Source organism: Littorina saxatilis, linkage group LG10 (assembly GCF_037325665.1).
Source record: "Littorina saxatilis isolate snail1 linkage group LG10, US_GU_Lsax_2.0, whole genome shotgun sequence".
NCBI lineage: Eukaryota > Metazoa > Mollusca > Gastropoda > Littorinimorpha > Littorinidae > Littorina > Littorina saxatilis.
Window position 1 is genome coordinate 31,450,802 of NC_090254.1, and position 19,393 is coordinate 31,470,194.

Consider the following 19,393-nt stretch of genomic DNA (forward strand, 5'->3'; position numbering starts at 1 on the left):
GAAGTGCTGTCGTCAGGAGAAAAAAGACAGATCCGAGGACCACTCACCTCGGCCTCATCCAGTTGTGCTTCTATTTCCTCCATCTCTTGTCGCAGGTTTTTGTTCTTCACCTGTAGCTGTTGTACCATCGCCTGGAACTTCTCCGCCTCTTTCTTCGCTTTCTGGGCCTGCAAACACATCGTGGAAACACCATATATAGTTCAAAACACACTCATAAAAATAATGGACACATTTAGGTTAACTCACGCAAACTCTGACAGAAAACTTAAACACTACTCAACACTGACAATACTATTACTGAAAACTCGGGTGAGTCAACAAGACACCAGTAAATTTACCTCTTCCTCTAAAGCTTCCTTCTCGTTCCCTGATGACCTGAGCTGAGTCCTCAACTGTAGCATCTCTCCCTCGATCTTCGTCTTGTCCTCGATCACTTTCCGCAGCGCCACGTCGTTGGAACGCATGGGGCTGGAGGGTCGAATGTGAGTGGGAGTGGAGGGACCTGGAGGGTCACAGACACAATGGTTTGAGTGACAGCATTTTACTCTTTGTTGTCAGGCTATTACAAAGCATTCATAATCATCTTCTTCTGGGCTGTAACACATGGCATACTCCAGATATAGTAATCATAGAAGTGACCTCACGCACTGAAAGAACAGTCAACTAGTAGAAGGGGACACACCACTCACATTAACGCTGCTGGCCTTTCACCCAACAATAAAGTGCCATTATTTGTTCCGCTCTGGTAAAGCATGAACTAGATCATGCATCTTAGCTGTGCCCTCGGTGCACAGAAGGCTGTGATTTGAAAAGAGGCTCTGAATGATCCATGACCATTATCCCAGAAAAGTTACTTCCCTTTTTTTTTTGTAGATGCGAGTTTCATTTTTATTTCCTTTTCATTACTTTATTGTCTCATCACTGGGAAATGTGGGTCGCTTCCTCCCAGTGGAAAGCTAGCAGCAACAGAGTCTCGCTACCCAGGCGTATGCCTGTTTGTGTGTAATCAACCATCTGCATTTATTGCAGAATGACAGAGGTCTTCCACAAGCCACACTGGTGATACGTGGTGATACGGGGTGGGACATGGATACTGTCTCTGAGTCTATTATAAAAAGTTGACCCATGTCCGTCCCGTCCCAGATTTGAACCTGGAGATCACAGGTCCAGTGCTCTATCAACTGAGCTACCAGGCTGCAGGTATACAAACACAAAGATGACATGCAAGCGTGTACACTTGCATGTACTTGGGCATACGCAATTGACACACACTCGCACACACACACAATGACACACACACACACACACACACACACAAAAACACACACACACACACACACACTCCTTTTCATTCTCTTCCTCCCTTTCAAAATATCACTGACTCTCTCTGGACAAGGAGTCCTTCCTCTCTCTCTCCAGGGAGTCCCGGGAGCTCTCAAGATCGTCTTTCTCTTTCCCCAAGGCAGCTACGCGCTCCTCCAGGGCTTTCTTCTCCTTCAGGGCCTGCTCCTTCTCCTTGACCGCCTGGTCCCTCTCCTCCTCCAGCTCCTGTTTCTCATCCTCTATGATGTCCTCCTCTTCTTTCTGTTCCTGCTTCAGGCGCTCAATCTGCTTCTCCAGCTGCGTGCACTGTCAAGAGAATGATTGTTGTTACCGTTGTTACACTCGGTCCCATTCTTTTCTCTCCTTCCCCCTTGTTGTTATTGACCTCTGAATACCCTCTCTCTCTATCTTTCTCTCTTAATCTTCCCATCTCTCTCACAAGCCTACTCTCCATACCAATATCTCTCTCCCTCCCTCCTAATGACCCCCCCCCCTCCCCCCCCCCTGTCTTTAGTAGTCTTTCCCTTCCCTCCTTAAATATCTCCTTCCCTTTTTTACCTCTCAAACCCCTCTCCATCTCTCTAAATCTTCCCATCTCTCTCACCAGTGTCCCTCTCCCTCCCTCCTTATGACCCCTCCCCCCTGTCTATATTAGTCTGTCCCTTTTCCCCCTTAACTCTCTCTCCTTCCCTAGCTCGATCTCTCTTTTCCTCACCCCCCCCCCCCCCACACCCCACACCCCACCCCTGTTATGTACCACCCTCTCTTGCTCAACCCTTCATCCACCACACACGAAAAATAAATAAGAAATGCCACATTTCATCATACAGGAAAATGTCAACACTGGTTAACAATTCATGGTTTCTTCCTAATTTCACCTGAAGAGTGAAGAGCAGGGGATGTAGTGTGTCTGCTTATGTAACACCAGTCCAGCAAGACAATTTTGTAGGTTAATTAGTTATCATACCAACAGATGGCAGGACTGTTCTTTACTCAGAACCGTCCTCAAATATAAGGGAATTAAGTCACACCTGACAGATACCATTACTCATTTATGAAGAAGAAAAACCAGTTACAGTGGAACCCCATTTTAAGACCTCCACAAATCTGAGAAAATGTGAAGGTCTGAAAAAGGAAGAAGTCTTACAATGGGGGTACTGTACTTTTGGCACAACCTTTCCCCTCAACTTTTACCCCTGCGCCCTATTGACCAGTATCCTTGTGTAATCGTGAACCCCCCGCGGGTTAGGGGGAGTCCCATATTGGTTGGGACGAGAAAGAATTTACTTGATGCTCCCCAGCATGTCGTAAGAGGCTACTAACGGATTCTGTTTCTCCTTTTACCCTTGTTAAGTGTTTCTTGTATAGAATATAGTCAGTTTTTGTAAAGATTTTAGTCAAGCCGTATGTAAGAAATGTTAAGTCCTTTGTACTGGAAACTTGCATTCCCCCAGTAAGGTAATATATTGTACTACGTTGCAAGCCCCTGGAGCAAATTTTTGATTAGTGCTTTTGTGAACAAGAAACAATTGACAAGTGGCTCTATCCTATCTCCCCCCTTCCCCCGTCACGATATAACCTTCGTGGTTGAAAATGACGTAAAACACCAAATAAAGAAAGTAATCGTGAAAGAAGAGTACAGATGTACCCACATCGCTGACCTTGACAAAGTTTCCTCTCAGACATCAAAGGTTTCAGTCTCACTCTCATAGTTTAACTTAGCTGAAAATATGTTCATTGACCTGAGGTCACAAGGCCAAACAGCTCTGAGTCTTACTCCGAATCACATATAAGCAGATAACTCCAACAAGGTGGTGGAAACATAAAATATCCCTGAAGAGGACTTGCCCGCTTCTGCTTGCCGCAGGCCGGGCGTAGGAAGAAGAATGTCCTGTTAGTCCCAACGACGTTTCTCGAAATTGATGAAACATAGTCTGTCTTCAAAGAAACTGTTCATAGAACATCATAGCATCCTCCTGAGCTGAGGACTGCTAAAGTCGATGCCCGAGATCTAGAATAGAGCACTCTAGCAGGTGCTGGAGGAAGGGCTGACTGCCCCCCCCCCCCCCCCCCCCCCCTTGTTTGTAACCACTCATGAATTTGCCTAATGATGGTAAAACCCACCCAGATAAGGTCAGCTTAGATAAAGTCCTTATCGCCTCAAGTCTAGTTGAGACCTGAATGAAACTGACCCTAAGCTTCGTGAGTTACGCCTACCGGGCAACCCGAAAGAGCGTCCATCTCACTGACTGTCCGAATCCTGACTGGCAGAAAGAGTGAAACCCCTTGCAATCAGCTAAAACCAGGAAGACAGTCCTAACTCTAAAAAGAGAGCTGAGAAAGTTCCGAAAACAACGAAACTGTCTGTAAAGGCAAACGAGTAGTAGAAAAACGAACAAAAACCTGTGCGTCTCACCTTTGGAACAAACAAAGAGAGTTCCGACTGACCGAGAGCAACACCCTCCTAGGAGTGAAGCGCTGAAAAGGTTAGAGCTTGAGTAAGCCACAGCGCCGTAGTCTCCAAGTGGGAGACGTTAATCGTTCGTAATGAAACAGGGGCAAGAAGCCTTCTCCCCTGTTTACTGACGAGAGGCATGGCAAAATGGCCGGAACAATTCTGGCATTTCCTAGACTCCTCACAAAGAAGAATCAAAGAAAATGACTTAAAACCGAAACCAACGGAAATAAATTCCAGTTTCGACAAAAACAAGCCCTCTTCTCAAAAAAGAACCGAGATTCGCTAAACAGCAAACCCCCGCTCCCAAAATTGCTGCCAAGCGTGGTGACCGCGCCCGAAGGAGCAAAACTTAGAGCCGCAGCTCCCTAAAGGGAGCCGCGAAAGAGGACGCTCTGAAAGCAGTACACAACCGGCTGGTTAAATGCGTATCAGAAAACTCTGCCCCAGGTGATAGAACAGGTCACCCATCCTAGGACTAACCGAGCTCGAAATTGTTTAACTGCCGTGATCGTACCAGACCGCCCTCCTGAGAAATCCAGCTAGTCAAGTGTTGAACCAGTTCTGAATTTAAATGGACCTGAATCAGTCTTGAGAGGGTGAATCCCAAAGCGGCTTAAGCGCTAGCGGCAAAGGTCTGCACGTAAAATTCACTAGCAAGAAGCTATGAATGTAAACGACCTAGGAAGGAAGCAAGAGTCCTGGTGAGCGCTTGCTGTAGTGCCAAACATGGAAACGATCAGTGCCGAAGGATGTCCACTCAGAACTGAGTAAGACGAACTCTCCAGGTGACCGCAAGAACGAGAGAGGCGTCGCCAATCTCCTCACTATGAACGAGAGAGACTCCCGAGTATATGATACTAGAGTCCTTCTCAGTGAGAGAAAGAGTCATCTTCTTCTTCTTCTTCTTCTTCTTGGCGTTCGCAGAGGTTACACAATCAGTCCAGCACTGGTGATAAATGTTGTGAAAGAGTCATGAACGGGCACAAGCGTTCCTGAAGTTCGTAAAACTTTCAGAAACGCTCACATCCCTATGCACCGAGGCTGTGAGACGCAGCCTGTTCCAAATCGGTTAGCCGAAGTAGGCTACTGTTGGTGCATGACCTGCTTCGAGTGTCTACGCAAGCATGACTGAGAGTGTAACGCAGTACAGATATCCTGCGTTAGAGTCCGAGTCTAACAAAGACAAGGACTCACTGAACTCATGGGTTGTGAAAGAAAAACGCCTATGGCTTGATCTTGAATGTCGTTACCCTTCGAGTAAGCATGACCAGAGTGCCGTAACCGGCAGACCTGTTGTCCACAGACTGACTTTAACTACTTCTTGCTGAGACGGAAGAAGTTAAAGAAAAGTCCGAACAAATTCCTTGTGAGGACATAAAGAAGGAGTGCACCCAGTGGCCGACAGCTGTCGTGAATGACCTTCTTACTACTTAGATTAGGGAGTGTGTAAATCTGCGTTCTAACCAAAGTAGAATGCTGATCAGACTCATAGCAATCCTGAGTAGCGGCAGGAAACAACAAATAATGGGACGAAAGATTGCCCCAAAAAACGTTGTTTTCTTTTAAAAAGAAATCACAGTGGCCAAAGCCTATTGTGATTGGTGTACATAAACAAAATGGCTTTGAGTTAGACACGGAGACCGACGGGCAAAGCCTTAGTTGTAGTTGCTTGTGGCAGAAGGGTGATCCGGATAACCGGAAGACGGAAACCCAACTGAACGGAAGTCATCCTGTCTCACCTCATGCCTAGGCTGAGGGTGAGGAGAGGGAGAGTCGAAATCCGAAGCCACAAGAACCCAAAAAAGTAATAGCAGACCCGGCGGACAGGCAGGTCAACCAATGCACCGGCTGAGGCTGAAAGCCATAATGCCCGAAGGCCAGCCGTTGTTTCAAACACCCCGAAAAACACCAGTAATCGGCAATGAAAGGAACAAAAGTTTCGTCTGCCGATTCAAGTGCTGGGCTAAGAGCCACAGCAAAGGAACCAGAGCACTAGCTAACCCTCTGCCGGAAGGAGAGGGCTAGGCCAAAACTGAGAGCGGTGGTAAGACATAGAGGGTGACCCCTCAATCCGGAAATAGCAGTCCTCCTCCTTTGAAACCGGAAGTCATCCATTCCAACGAGGCAACCGAAGCGGAAGCCTCCGAGGACAAAACACCCTCAGAAAAATATCTGGAAGTTACTTACGCCGCCAAGCTAGGACGCAAAACCAGAACGTGTCCGCTCACCATCGAAAGACCAAGTCAGACACGGAGAGGACGGACAAAGACCGTAGTCAAAGTTGCTTGTGGCAAAAGGTGACTGGGATAACCGGAAGACGGAAACCCAGCCCAACGGAAATCGTCCTGCCTCATCTCATGCCCAGGATGAGGATGACGGTAGGAGATGTCGAAGTACGAAGCCACAAGCCAAAGAGAGTGCAGCAGCCAACACCGCGGACAGGTGGAATGACTGATGCACATGCTGAGACTGAGGGTCCGACGCGGCAAGCGATGGGCCTAGCTCGAAGCCGTAGTTGCTGAGAGAGGAACCGGAAACCGGAACCCTCCCTGCTGGTAATCGTGCCTCCTCACCCCCTGCCTAAGAGGGAGGTGAGAGGAAGCAGCCTCGAAAACCAAAAGCACAGGAATGTAGGAGCCAGCAACCCCCACCTCAGAGGGTGGAGGGGCCGCTGGAACACCTGAGGCTGGAAGCCTGCGAGCCCGTAGGCTAGTCCATGGTCCGCGCGCACCGACGTCCAAGAGGAAGCATCGGGAACCACACCGGAAAATCCGGGCAGAGCCGGAAGTGCAACCGAAGCCACAGCGCTCTGCCGAAGCTGGTGTTGCACGGACTGCGGGCGGAAGCCCGAAGGCCCATAGGCCAGCCCTTGATTCGAACCGGATGGGACTGTAACAAGTCCACTAGCCGGTGAACCTACACGTCCGGTGAAAACCGGAAGCGCAGCTGTCGAAAACGACTGCTGACGTAAGGCTAGGCTCAAGCCGGATGGAACTATGACGTGTCCGCTAACCAGTGAGCCTACACTTCCGGTAAAACCGGAAGCGCAGCTGTCGAAAACGACTGCTGACGTAAGACTAGGCTCGAGCCGGATGGGACAATGACAGGTCCGCTAACCGGTGAGCCTACACTTCCGGTAAAACCGGAAGCGCAGCTGTCGAAAACGACTGCTGACGTAAGGCTAGGCTCAAGCCGGAAGGGACTATGGCGGGTCCGCTAACGGTTGAGCCTACACTTCCGGTAAAACCGGAAGCGCAGCTGTCGAAAACGACTGCTGACGTAAGGCTAGGCTCAAGCCAGAAGGGACTATGACGGGTCCGCAAACGGTTGAGCCTATGCTTCCGGGAAAACCCGGAAGCGCAGCCGCCGAAAACGACGGCTGCTGCTGCCCCACTCCCTTGAACTGAATACTGGCGGGAGGAAGGGCAGCCATACCCTAGGTCGGAACCGGATGGGACTGTCACATGTCCGCTAGCCGGTAGACCTACACTTCCGGTGAAAACCGGAAGCGCAGCTGTCGAAGACTGCTGACGTAAGGCTAGACTCATACCGGAAGGGACTATGGCGGGTACGCCAACCGGTGAGCCTATGCTTCCGGCCGAAACCGGAAGCGCAGCCATCGAAAACGACGGCTGCTGCTGCCCAACTCCCTTGAACTGAATACTGGCGGAAGGAAGGGCAGCCATACCTGACAGGGGGTTACCCTGTGATGACCGTGTCTCCGAGGGGACGTGCAAACCTGCACTCCCACAAGCGAGAGACAGAGAATGCCGGTCAAGATGAGAACCGTTTCCCAAATGGGAATGTCCTGCAGCATCACGAGTGCTAGCGGACCGGTTCGAAGATCCAGGCGAGGAAGGCGGTGGAGGTGAACCAGGAAAAAAAAACCTTCTGGAACACGTAGCTGCGGGAACCCGAATCGAAGCCAAGGAATGCGTGCCCCCCACCTCCGGGTGGGGAACGGAGCTGGACGCTGGAAACAAGCGCTACGTCTCCTCACGCACGAGGCTGCGGATTGCTGAAAGCAAAAAGCTAAGCAAGGACGACACCAAACGAGCTAGGCTCTGGTGCCGAGGCAGAAGGCAAAATCGAAGCATATAACCACTAGGCTAAGAGCTAGACCCCCACCTGGTGCACTTACCTTGATCGTGGTGTGGGGGCTTGTGTGCCTTGACAACCTCCGGAGCTATGTCGGCGGGGACCTCGTGTCCCTGGTAGGTCCAACCATGCCGAACAGATCCGCGTGAGGTAGAGGCCAGACTAAAATGTGTACCCTGGTCCTCCAGGTTGGGGGTTCAGCTTAGGGCCAACAACTCTAACTGGTAAAACCGAGTGAGTTACAGAAACAGCGACAAAGGAAAGGTCCTTTGTCGCTGCCCTACACGCCACCAGGCGTGAAAGGCAGTAAGTAAGTAAGTAAGAGCTAGAACGCATATCTTCAGGCGCCGAAATGGGCACAGAAAACATCGTAATATGCGCCTGATCCGAAACTACAACAACCACAGGCTTGGAAGAAGTTGCGGAAGACTTAGGTATAAAAAGCCCTTGCCCTAGCCTGCTGGCTTAACGCTACGTATCTTTTCACTGTCAGCCGAGCTGACCGAAAAACATGTAAACAAACTACTGAAAAATTATGTCAGCAAAAGACGTAAATCAGCAGAAAGCAACAACTAACACTAGTCATACAAAAAACGCTAGTCAAAAGACTAACTGGAAAGATCTCACCAGCTATGAAGCAGCCAGCAAGTAGACGGGTGAAAAACGTGACCGATGTGAGCCAGGCAAACACCAAGCAGACAGCCACAAGAGCGATAGAAAAAGCGACCGCCTCCTCTGAGTGAAAAAAGTCGTATGAGTTCTACCACGTGCTCGGGAAGCGATAGTGACGTAGGTCACTCCAAGGGGAGGTAACCCCCATGGCTAGCGTCCCTAGCTACGCTTCCACTTACACTTTTTTGTTTGTGGGGTTGCTTCCCTTTGACTGTTAGACGGGTAGCGATTTTCAGGACCTTAGCATCTCTGACTGCGTCAATGCTTATATGTGATTCGGAGTAAGAATATGTAATTTAATTTGGTTTTATTCAAATGGAGGTTGCACTGTATCTATGACTATGATGGCTGTGTACCTTTCTCTTGACCTCTTGTAGCTCCTCCTCCAGCTTGGAGTTTTCGTCCATCAGGGCGTTGACCTCCTCCTCGTGTTCCTTACGCAGCCCGTCCTTTATCATGCTGGCGCTCTCTCTCTGCTGCGACAGCTCCTGCTCAAAGTCTTTCCGCTCCTGAAGTATTCACACCATTTTTTTCACTCAAAGAATTTCGTAACTGACACGTATGTCCATCTGCCAAATTCATTCAGCGAAAAGTTATTATTCTTAAGTTGCAGACTAAGTTGAAACTCTGTCCCAGTTGTGTGTGTGTTGTTTAACATGTAGTTACACAGTAAGGATGACATTTGTTGATGGAATGTGGGGTTTTTTTACACCTGACCCTTGAAAGATAATTTTTTCACATTGTTTACTTGCCCCAGCTGGATAGTGCCATTATCCCATGTGATGTATGAGCCTGCTAAGATCACTCAATCAGATTCAGTCAAGTCATCCTGATCCATCCATCCATCAATCAATGAATCATACCTGCTCCAGTATCTCCTTGAGTTCCTGCGAGTCCCTTCCCCCAGAGGCTGCTGATTGGCTGGCCGGGGTTTGAGCGCCATCCACCTCATCCAGCAGACGTGCTCGTTCCACCAGGAGGTATGCCACCTGCTCGCTAGGTATCGCCTCTGCAATCTCCCCCAGTCCTTGCTGAGTCAGCATTTCCGAGGCCTCTTTCTGGGCATCACCTGAACGAAATAAATTCAGTGCAGGCACATGATCACTCATGATCCTGTATAAATCAAGGGAGTCAGCCGTGGAAAGCCATGCATTTCCAAACAGGTATTTCTTGGCAAGTACCTATAAATCAGGCAGACTGTTAAAAACATTTTTTGTAAAAAATTCAAAAACAAAGAACAACTGGTAACTCTGCTATGTCAACCAGTCAACTTTATCAAGTGCAAAACACAATACATTGTATTAATTGACATTATACATTTTGTCAGGAAAACTATCAGCAGTTAAACAAAATATCATCTACCCGTTATATGTAGGACAATTAGGTTGGTGATTTCATTTCCAGACTTAATTTACCAGTACATTGACAGGTTTATTCGATCCCTGAAATTGTTTGTTTGATAATTAATCTTTTATTGATAGCTTACCAAAGGGTTAATGAAAAAGATGGTAACGTTAATTAACAAAAACAGCAACAACGACAACTTATGAAGAAACAAGAGGCGAAGCCATCAAGGCTCACGTAAGAAATCGACAAACAGTAACACAAACTCAATCACTCCGTCACACACACACACACACACACACACACACACACACACACACACACACACACACACACACACACACACACACACACACACACACACACACACACACACACACACACACACACACACACACACACACACACACACACACACACACACACACACACAGAAAGAGCATAGGTGAAACTGTGCAAGAAAGCGAGACACTAGATCTAGATCTGTCTGTCTGCATGTAGCCTACTTACAAGGACACGACTGCCAACTAGTCTCGGCGCGCTCAAAATAATAATGACCGAGACTTTCAGTACTTCCTTCGCGTGACGTCTAACCCTCTTACGTCATAATGTGACGTCAATGTAATGTGACGTCTTCAAATGTTAGAGTTTCTACCACAGACATACACACGCACATACGCACGCACGCACGCACGCACAGACAGACAAAGTTACGATCGCATAGGCTACACTTACGTGAGCCAAAAATAGCCTCATGTTTACCTTGCGCAAGAATACATAAGGAACTCATGTGTGAAGTTTTCATATATTATCTGACAGCCTATTCATCTTGCAACTATTACAGCATTTGCTGCTATTGTTCTCATTATTTTTCTTGTCCTTATACTGAAGAAATCATCCTGCTATAATGTACATGAAAACATCGTACGATCCTGTGGTCTTTTGACATTTTGATGATCAACCAGTGTTTTCCTGCAAATGATCCCACTCATGACATAAAAACAGTTCTCTCTCCTTGAAAAAGCTACATCCGTCAATACTGATCTTTGTAGTCTGCCGAAATGTAAACCAGGCAGACAATTGTAGCTGACAAGACTGAGCTAGAGACTCAAAACAAATTGCTACACAAAACAAACTTGAACCAACAACTGTCTCATATGAATAAGCAGGCACGACTTTTTCTCCATTCCCTGACTCGGATGTTTCCTTCTTGTTCACAAACAAAACATCCAAACAGCATATATATATATATATAAGTGCTTCAACGCTGTAACAAACACAACAAAACACAACAGCTAAGCGCTGCACTAAAATTCTATGCACACGACGTGCCAGTAATAACTCAGTGCAGTAGTTCCAGACTGACAGTCATGCCTTAGACACAGGTAATCAAGACAAAGACTTATATTCACAGTTCAGCTCTCATACACAATTATAACACTGGACAATAGAATCCTGCTGGCCAGACACCAAATTTCAGGACAGGAACTGTCAAGCTGTGGTGCTTCTAACACTTTTTGCACAATGCTTGTAAATTGCCCCCAAAATTTGCTCAGGAGTCTAATACGCACAGAAAGAAGAGAAGCGAAAAGAGAGACAGATGCATGAGGGGAATCGAGAGAGAGATTCAGAGAGAGGGGGAGAGAGCAAGAGAGAGATTCAGAGAGAAGGGGAGAGAGTGAGAGAGAGATTCAGAGAGAAGGGGAGAGAGCGAGAAAGGAGGGAGAGAGACTAGGATAAAAGAGGGAAGGAGTGACAGAGTGTGTGTGTGTGGATGTGTGTGCATGTGTGTGTGTGTGTGTGTGTGTTTGTGTCAGTGTGTTGCTTGTGTGGATGTGATAGCATTCATGTGTCTGTCTGCCTGTCTGTCTGGTTGTGGATCTGTGTCATCATGAGTGTCTACATGTATGCTGATTACTATATAAATCTCTCTGTTATGTGGACAGCATGCATGTGTGCATGCAGACACTCACTCTCTCTTTAACACACACACATGCATATATGCACACACCACAAACACACACACATGTACACATACATAAATACGAAATGAATCTATTTGCATTTTGCTTCCTCCCACACACCTTTTTAAATGTTAAGGTAACAAAGACACAGGAATCCTTGACTTTATTGCAACTAGACACATCAATATATTGGTTAAACCATCACCTTCTAAACTAAAATGGCCTCAACGCCAGTTCATAAAAATCAACCTGTATACAAATGTCACACTTATACATTTCACACTGCCTGACACTCCCACAAAACAATTCGTTCTCGGACTACTCCCTTTTTGAATCAGTACTTTGGTGTGCTTTGCACAAACTATAATTAAAAAAGCAGAAGCAGAAGCTCTCATGCAGGCCGCCTCCTTGGTTCAGGACTCCGCAGACCCTTGGACGCCCTTTCAGTCCTTCAGGCCCTAGAGAACGACAAACTCCCACAGCTGGCTAAAGCATTACAGATGATCAGACAAACCAGAAGAGTTGTCCTCCAGTGGATACCAGCACACTGTGGGATATCAGGAAATGAAAGGGCAGATGAGCTGGCGAAAGAAGGAGCCGTGGAACTTCTACCAACCTGAAAACAGTGTCAGCTTTAGTGAGCAGAAGACAATCATCAAGGCATTGATGAGGCCAAGGACAAACAGAGATGACTACCACACAATGTCCAGAGAGCAGTAAGTCAACCTCATCAGGCTGCGTACTGGCCACAACAGGCTCAATGCTCACATGAACCGAAAGTTCAAGCTGGCGCCATCACCAACCTGTGCCTGCGGTCAAGAAGACCAAACAGCGGAACACATCTTACCTAGATGAGGAACGAAAAGAAGTGTGGCCGTCACCAACTCCCTTGCAGACCAAACTATACGGCAGTCGACAGGAGTTGGAGAAAACGACAACATTTATCACCAGTGCTGGACTGATCGTGTAACCTCTGCGAACGCCAAGAAGAAGAAGAAGAAGGTGTGCTTTTGGTGAATTTATCATGGCCTGTTTAGCCACTCTCATGTTCAATCGACAACACTCATATACACACACAAACACAAATGCACGCATGCTTACACACGTATCATTAAGGCATGCACAAACATACAGATGCAGGGAAAATACACACACTCACAAACACACACTCACAAACACACACACACACTCACAAACACACACTCACAAACACACACTCACACATACGGGCGGGGTAGGGTGAGGGAAGGGTGTCAGCATCTTGGACTTATTCCAAATAGAATGCACACAATTGAACTTTTTATTTTCAATGCAGGTGAGTATTTGGGTACTTTTTAATAAATTATATGTGAAGCTGAAAACCATAAATATATATATAATCCAAACAAAACTTTATTAGTTTTACAACCACATTTCCAACAACATAGTTTTTCAATAAATGTTTGTGATATTGTTTTGGATGGCAATACACTTGTACCTATTGTACCTATTAGCTGCCTGAAAAAAATATCAAACTTTCCACTGACTGTCCAACCCTATCAGCTACAAACAGATTACTGTTGTAGTCCCTGACGAATGGAGTTACTGGCGGCTGGAGAGCACTTCATATAATAAGTTGTATCAAGGGTTTAGCTCATGCAACAGGCAAGTTAAAATTTATCCTCTATTTGTAAAGGAGAACACTAATAACATCAGCAGACAACAGCTGATGCTGTATATATTTTCTACACTCCATAAACTATTTGGCTTCTTTTTGAATGGCTACTTGCTGCTTGGCTAAATGTTGCAGGCCTGAAACTGGCGAGTAGAAATGTTCATCTATACTCGCCAAATGCGAGTAATTAAAGTTGCTGAAACAAATTGTTGGTTTGGCTAGTAAAGTTTGCTCTCTGGCTAGCACATTTTCAGAATCACCCGCTAAAGGCTTGTACACGATTTTTGGACTTTCAGGCCTGTGTTAATTGTCACAATTTAACTTTTCTTTCCATTACCACAGCTCATAGTAGTGTTTGTGTCAGCTGCAATTTTAACCTGACTTATTGTTTCACTCAAACAAGAGCGAATGCAATCCAGGCCCGATTTGTTTCAGTTGAATGGGCAGTTGAGACAGTGATTGCCCCGAGGTTCCAATGGTCTAGTACAGTAGAACCTGTCTATAAAGACCGCCAGAGGGACCAATCAAAAGTGGTTGTTATAGACAAGCGAGGTCGCTATGGAAATATAGGTGAATTAAATAGAAAACAACTGGTTGGGGATTTTTGGGGGGTGGTCATTATGGAGAGGTGCATGATCGCTAGGGCAGGTTTGACTCTATTACTATTACAGACCTGTCAACCTGCAGGTTTGACTATTACTATTACAGACCTGTCAACCTGCAGGTTTGACTCTATTACTATTACAGACCTGTCAACCTGCAGGTTTGACTCTATTACTATTACAGACCTGTCAACCTGCAGGTTTGACTCTATTACTATTACAGACCTGTCAACCTGCAGGTTTGACTCTACTACTATTACAGACCTGTCAACCTGCAGGTTTGACTCTACTACTATTACAGACCTGTCAACCTGCAGGTTTGACTCTACTACTATTACAGACCTGTTTACAGTTTCAGTGGTGGTTATTTTATTGGGTTACTTCTTGGGGGGGACTGGGAATGGGTGGGTGGCCATTCATTAGGCGATGAGGGGAATTTCTTTCACATAGCATACTAACCCTACCTCTCCCGAGATATAGGCGAATTGGACCTCAGAGGACATACAAATAAAATAATCCGAATTTCTTGGCTGCTTTCATCACTAAAAGTGAAAGACAACAGCGTGAAGCAAGTGGCATGACATTTTGGATGTGTTCCAGTTGGTGCTGTTAGTTGTCATTGTAAATCTGGATAACAGCAGGATGGGGTGGTTAAAGGTACAGTATGGGGCCGTTTTTGGAAATTTGTGCGGCGATTTTGGACCTTACGAAGCTCAAGGGACATTTGCTTTGCTGTACTTTACACATCTGCGATTATTTCCTCAAAAATGATCAGAAGCAATGTCAACTTATTACATGAATGTTACTCTAGCAATTCTTCGGTGTCAGAAACCCAATTCATTCCGTTCCGGTGGATTCTGTGGTCTAGCAAACGTGTCATCACCCAATGCTGTTCGGGGCTAAAACGCATACCACAGCATTACAAAAAACCCCACTGTTTTGAAATGTCTAACCAGAGTTTAAGTGCTATTGGTTGGTTCTCCTTTAGCTTCATGCCCGTAAAATTATAAAGTCGTCTGAGGCTATTCGTTTTGTCCCTTATCCTCTCACTCTCAGTACCATTACAATGTTTTGTTTTTTCCCCAGTGAATTTAAAAGAGTCTTTGTGTCCCACTCCAACTCCAAGATTAGTTTTTCGTATTAGACGTAGTAGGGCTGTCTGTGGTTCTCATAGTGGACACAAAACAAGATCAGCTGCCTCAAGGTTTACATCTGTTTCAGTGTTTGCTTGTTTGTTTTCATGACTCTCTTTATTCCCACCTCAAGTAAGGTATTAGTTCTAAATAATAATTAGTTTTTGCGGTGGTTCTTCGCAAATATCTCACTACAACTACAAGGACAATGTCCTTTTCGGAGTTATCCTCTCAAAATAACATTTTGGGTAAGGCAGTTTTTGTTTGTTTGTTTTTTAATTGCGAAACTCATATAATGATTAAACCAAAAATTGTTGTGGCTGAAATTAGCCTGGACAAGATCAAGTTTACGGAGTCAATTTCAACCTGCAGGTTTGACTCTATTACTATTACAGACCTGTCAACCTGCAGGTTTGACTCTACTACTATTACAGACCTGTCAACCTGCAGGTTTGACTCTACTACTATTACAGACCTGTCAACCTGCAGGTTTGACTCTACTACTATTACAGACCTGTCAACCTGCAGGTTGGACTGTACTACTATTAGATTTTAAATATAAAGTGGTTGCAGGTACATGCAGTAGCTAAAGATCAGATCAGAAAATGACACCTGACTAGACTCGGGCATGTTTTACCATCATATGATTCTATTCAAGGAAATAAGGTTTTAATGCCGGCTATGATGTTAAAAGTCAATGTGTAATATATACATGGAGAGATTTAATGATGTCAAGAGAGAGAGGGAGGGGGGCAGAGGAGAGGGAGAAAGGGGGAGAGAGAGAGATGTAGAAAGAGGGCAATCGAGATAAAGATAAGATAAGATAAGATAATAATAATAATAATAATAATACGAATATTTGTAACGCGCACATATCTCACCAACAGGCGACTCAAGGTGCACATACACTCATTCACACACACGGAGACTTAAAGTCACTAACACACACACACCATCAACCATTAAATATGTACAGTTATTCAGGGTGGGATGGGGGTGGGCAGTGTAGAATGCATGGATTAGTTGGAAAAAGGGAATGTCTTGAGTGCAGATTTGAATGATTCGAGGGACTGTTGTTGACGGAGGGGGAGAGGTAGTGTGTTCCATTGGCTAGGTGCCTGGAAAGAAAATGAGCGTTAAATTGACCTGCTAGCTGTTTTGAGTTTGATGTGGGGGATGTTGAGCTTTAAAAGGGAGTCGGCAGATGATCTGAGTGCTCGTGAAGGGACATAGAGAGAGAGAGAGTCAGAGAGATAGGCAGGGGCGAGACCATGGAGGCATTTGTAGGTGAGAGTGTTGATTTTGTATGTGATACGGGCAGGAACGGGCAACCAGTGGAGCTGATTTAGGAGGGGGGGTGATATGGTCTCTCTTTTTCTTTCGAAAGACAAGACGGGCAGAGCTATTTTGAATGCGTTGGAGACGAGAGATAGAAGAAGAGGGAAGACCCGCCAAGAGAGAGTTACAATAGTCAAGACGTGAGAGAATGGTGGAAGTGACCAGTTTGGCGGTAGCATCTGTGGTGAGGTACTTGCGGATAGTGGCGATGCGGGGGAGTTGGAAGTAGCAGGTGCGAGAGACAGAAGAGATGTGTTGTTTCATGGAAAGGGTGTTGTCTAGAGTGACTCCGATAAGATAAGATAAATCTCCATGTACCAGGGTTTTGGAGCATACCAGCCAGCTTTTTTTCAACCTGCAGCCCTCGCCGGGAGAGGGACTACACTAATCACATAATATAACAGACATCTTCATGGTTTAAAAGAGAAGAAGAAAGTAGAAAACAAAATCATTGAAATATGTACACAAAAATGGCATTACACAACCATTAAATATAAGTACATGACTTACGGGAAATTACTGAAAACATAGTGTACTTGGTATGTGTACGCATATCCGTGAATGCGCTGATGTGTGTTAAATCCTTGTGCTTTATACAAGTCATATACATATATATATAATATGACTCATGTCTATCACCACTCGTTCGAACAGCTCAAAAGAAACGCACAATTTTTACAATAGGCAAAACCTGGGAGACATGAATTTGCAATAATATAACATTACCTTTCTGAAGAGATACCATCTTGATACTATCTGAAGCACACAAGCTCTCAGCTCAAGTTTATAGTCATGAAATGCATGAGGTCTAATATTTTAACCAGACCAACAGACCACCGCTAGTGGCAGTTCAACAAGACGAGTAGCAAAAGTTAATGTGAACGATTTTAAAGTTATGCAGAAAGAGTTTGGAAAGTTACCAAAATCCAGAGAAAACACTTTGGCAGAAAATTTGGGGGGGGGGGGGGGGGGGGGGTGAGTAGAAGCTGACATGAAAAGACCATGCTGAAGCTATATTTATAGTCAAACGTTTCCAAACTGCAAGTTGGGTATTTTTATTTTTAATTTGTATTCATGCAAGTACAAATCTACATGTCATTCAACTTTCACTATACAGAAAGGACCACACAAACACACAACAAAGCATGTATATTTTTCCCACGAAAGAAGGCTATTGGTTGTTAGGTTTTTTTTCACGACAAGCACTGGTGACACAGATTGCATGGCTAGGACCTAGTCTACAAAAAATCAATCATTCAATCTACGCATTGATCTGTCGTTTCAATGCAGCGTCAGGGTAGGTCTGTGGAATGCTATTCCCTGAAAGCCTTGCATGATAAGGGAGCATATATTTTCCAATCTCTCATAGAAGTGGATGACACGGGAATGCTGTAAGCCTTGAATTTTGTCGGGTCTGTTCAATACTCTGACCTTTTGACCTTAGTCCCAGCCAGTTCAACCTGTTCAACTGAATAACTGACTGAAGCAAATATTTTGACAAGAAACGCTGAGCTGTTTTTGTCCCAAACCTCAGGCAAACTGAATGGAATACTTAGAAATTGTAAACATGCAGTTACCAAAGAACATTGAGGTGAAAGTCAGTGCAATATCATCTTGTATAAAAGAGCTGTCCTATAATTTGTCAATTTATTCATTCACGGTAGCAGGCTAATTATTGCCCATCTAGGACAATTGCCCCCCCCCCCCCCCCCCCCCCCCAATAGTAGAACAATATCCCCCTGCCTGTATGTCACAGTGTGACTGTGTGTGTGTGACTGTGTGTGTGCGTGTCGATCACTGTGTGTGTGCACATGCGTGCATGTGTGTGTGTGTGTCACTGTGTGTGTGTGTGCATGCATGTGTGTGTGTGTGTGTTAGGGGTCGAGTTAGCATATAGAACCGTTATTCACACTGGATGACAAGAATATATATATTCAAAACTGACACTGCCCAATAAGGCAAGGGAAATTAAACTACAGAACAGGAAGAAGGAGTGAATAATACATCAACCACTCGGTCCTCCCTCTCTGCACAGATGCACAAGGACTGTGTAGGAGTGCCCATCAGTCTGTTCCTGCCACAGTGTTTCTCATATTGCCACTCTTCTCTAGTAGTCTAGTAGCCTTCTCCTTCTTCTGAACGGACAACTTAATTACAACCCTTAAATCTTACACTTAAGTATCTATATACCATTCCCAGGCTGGGAAAAAGGTAATTGCCAGTGTAAACAGACTGAAGGAGAAGAAAGACTAAAGAGAGAGAGAGAACAAAACAAAACTATACACAGTACAGTACAGAAACACATTGAGTAAACACCATGGCACTCATAACCATGACTTTCTTTCTGGTAGGGGGTCACAGAGGAAAGGAAGGAATTAACAGACCAAATGCCTGAAAGCATGAGAACCCAAATACAATTACAGCTACAAGCCTCAGCAATAACTGACAAATACAAACCTGAGTGCCATACATTAGTCTGACCATATGACAAACACACATTACAGAGGCATGCACACACAGAGGAAAATGGCAGTGTATACATAGGGTGAAAATTCATATCCCCAGGCAATGACCACTGAGCTACCTTAATACTATACCTGGTCATTACAGGTATGTTTAATGATACAGGGGCCCTGCTAAAAATCCCCTTGAAGGGGGGATCTGCTATTCAGGCTTATGTAACTGTCATACGTACCTGTCCTGGGCCGTTACCCATTCACTCAACTACTTGCCATTTCAGGATAGGTTTTATAAGCTAGGTAAAGGGGTGCTAAAGGCACACTTGCGCACTCACATAGATCTTGCAC

The 19,393-nt window shown here is 45.4% G+C and overlaps 1 protein-coding gene across 4 annotated transcripts in view; it reads right to left on the bottom strand.

The window, feature by feature from the left end:
* Positions 1-19,393, bottom strand: part of LOC138978589 (early endosome antigen 1-like) — a 106,812-nt gene that overhangs the window by 77,138 nt on the left and 10,281 nt on the right. For all 4 annotated transcript variants that reach the window (XM_070351341.1, XM_070351340.1, XM_070351338.1 and 1 more), the window contains exons 4-8: positions 9,415-9,620; positions 8,908-9,060; positions 1,383-1,629; positions 339-502; positions 48-167 (exon numbers count right to left, since the gene is read on the bottom strand). In XM_070351341.1, coding sequence (XP_070207442.1) covers positions 48-167; positions 339-502; positions 1,383-1,629; positions 8,908-9,060; positions 9,415-9,620 — 890 coding nt within the window. The remainder of the gene's footprint in view (positions 1-47; positions 168-338; positions 503-1,382; positions 1,630-8,907; positions 9,061-9,414; positions 9,621-19,393) is intronic.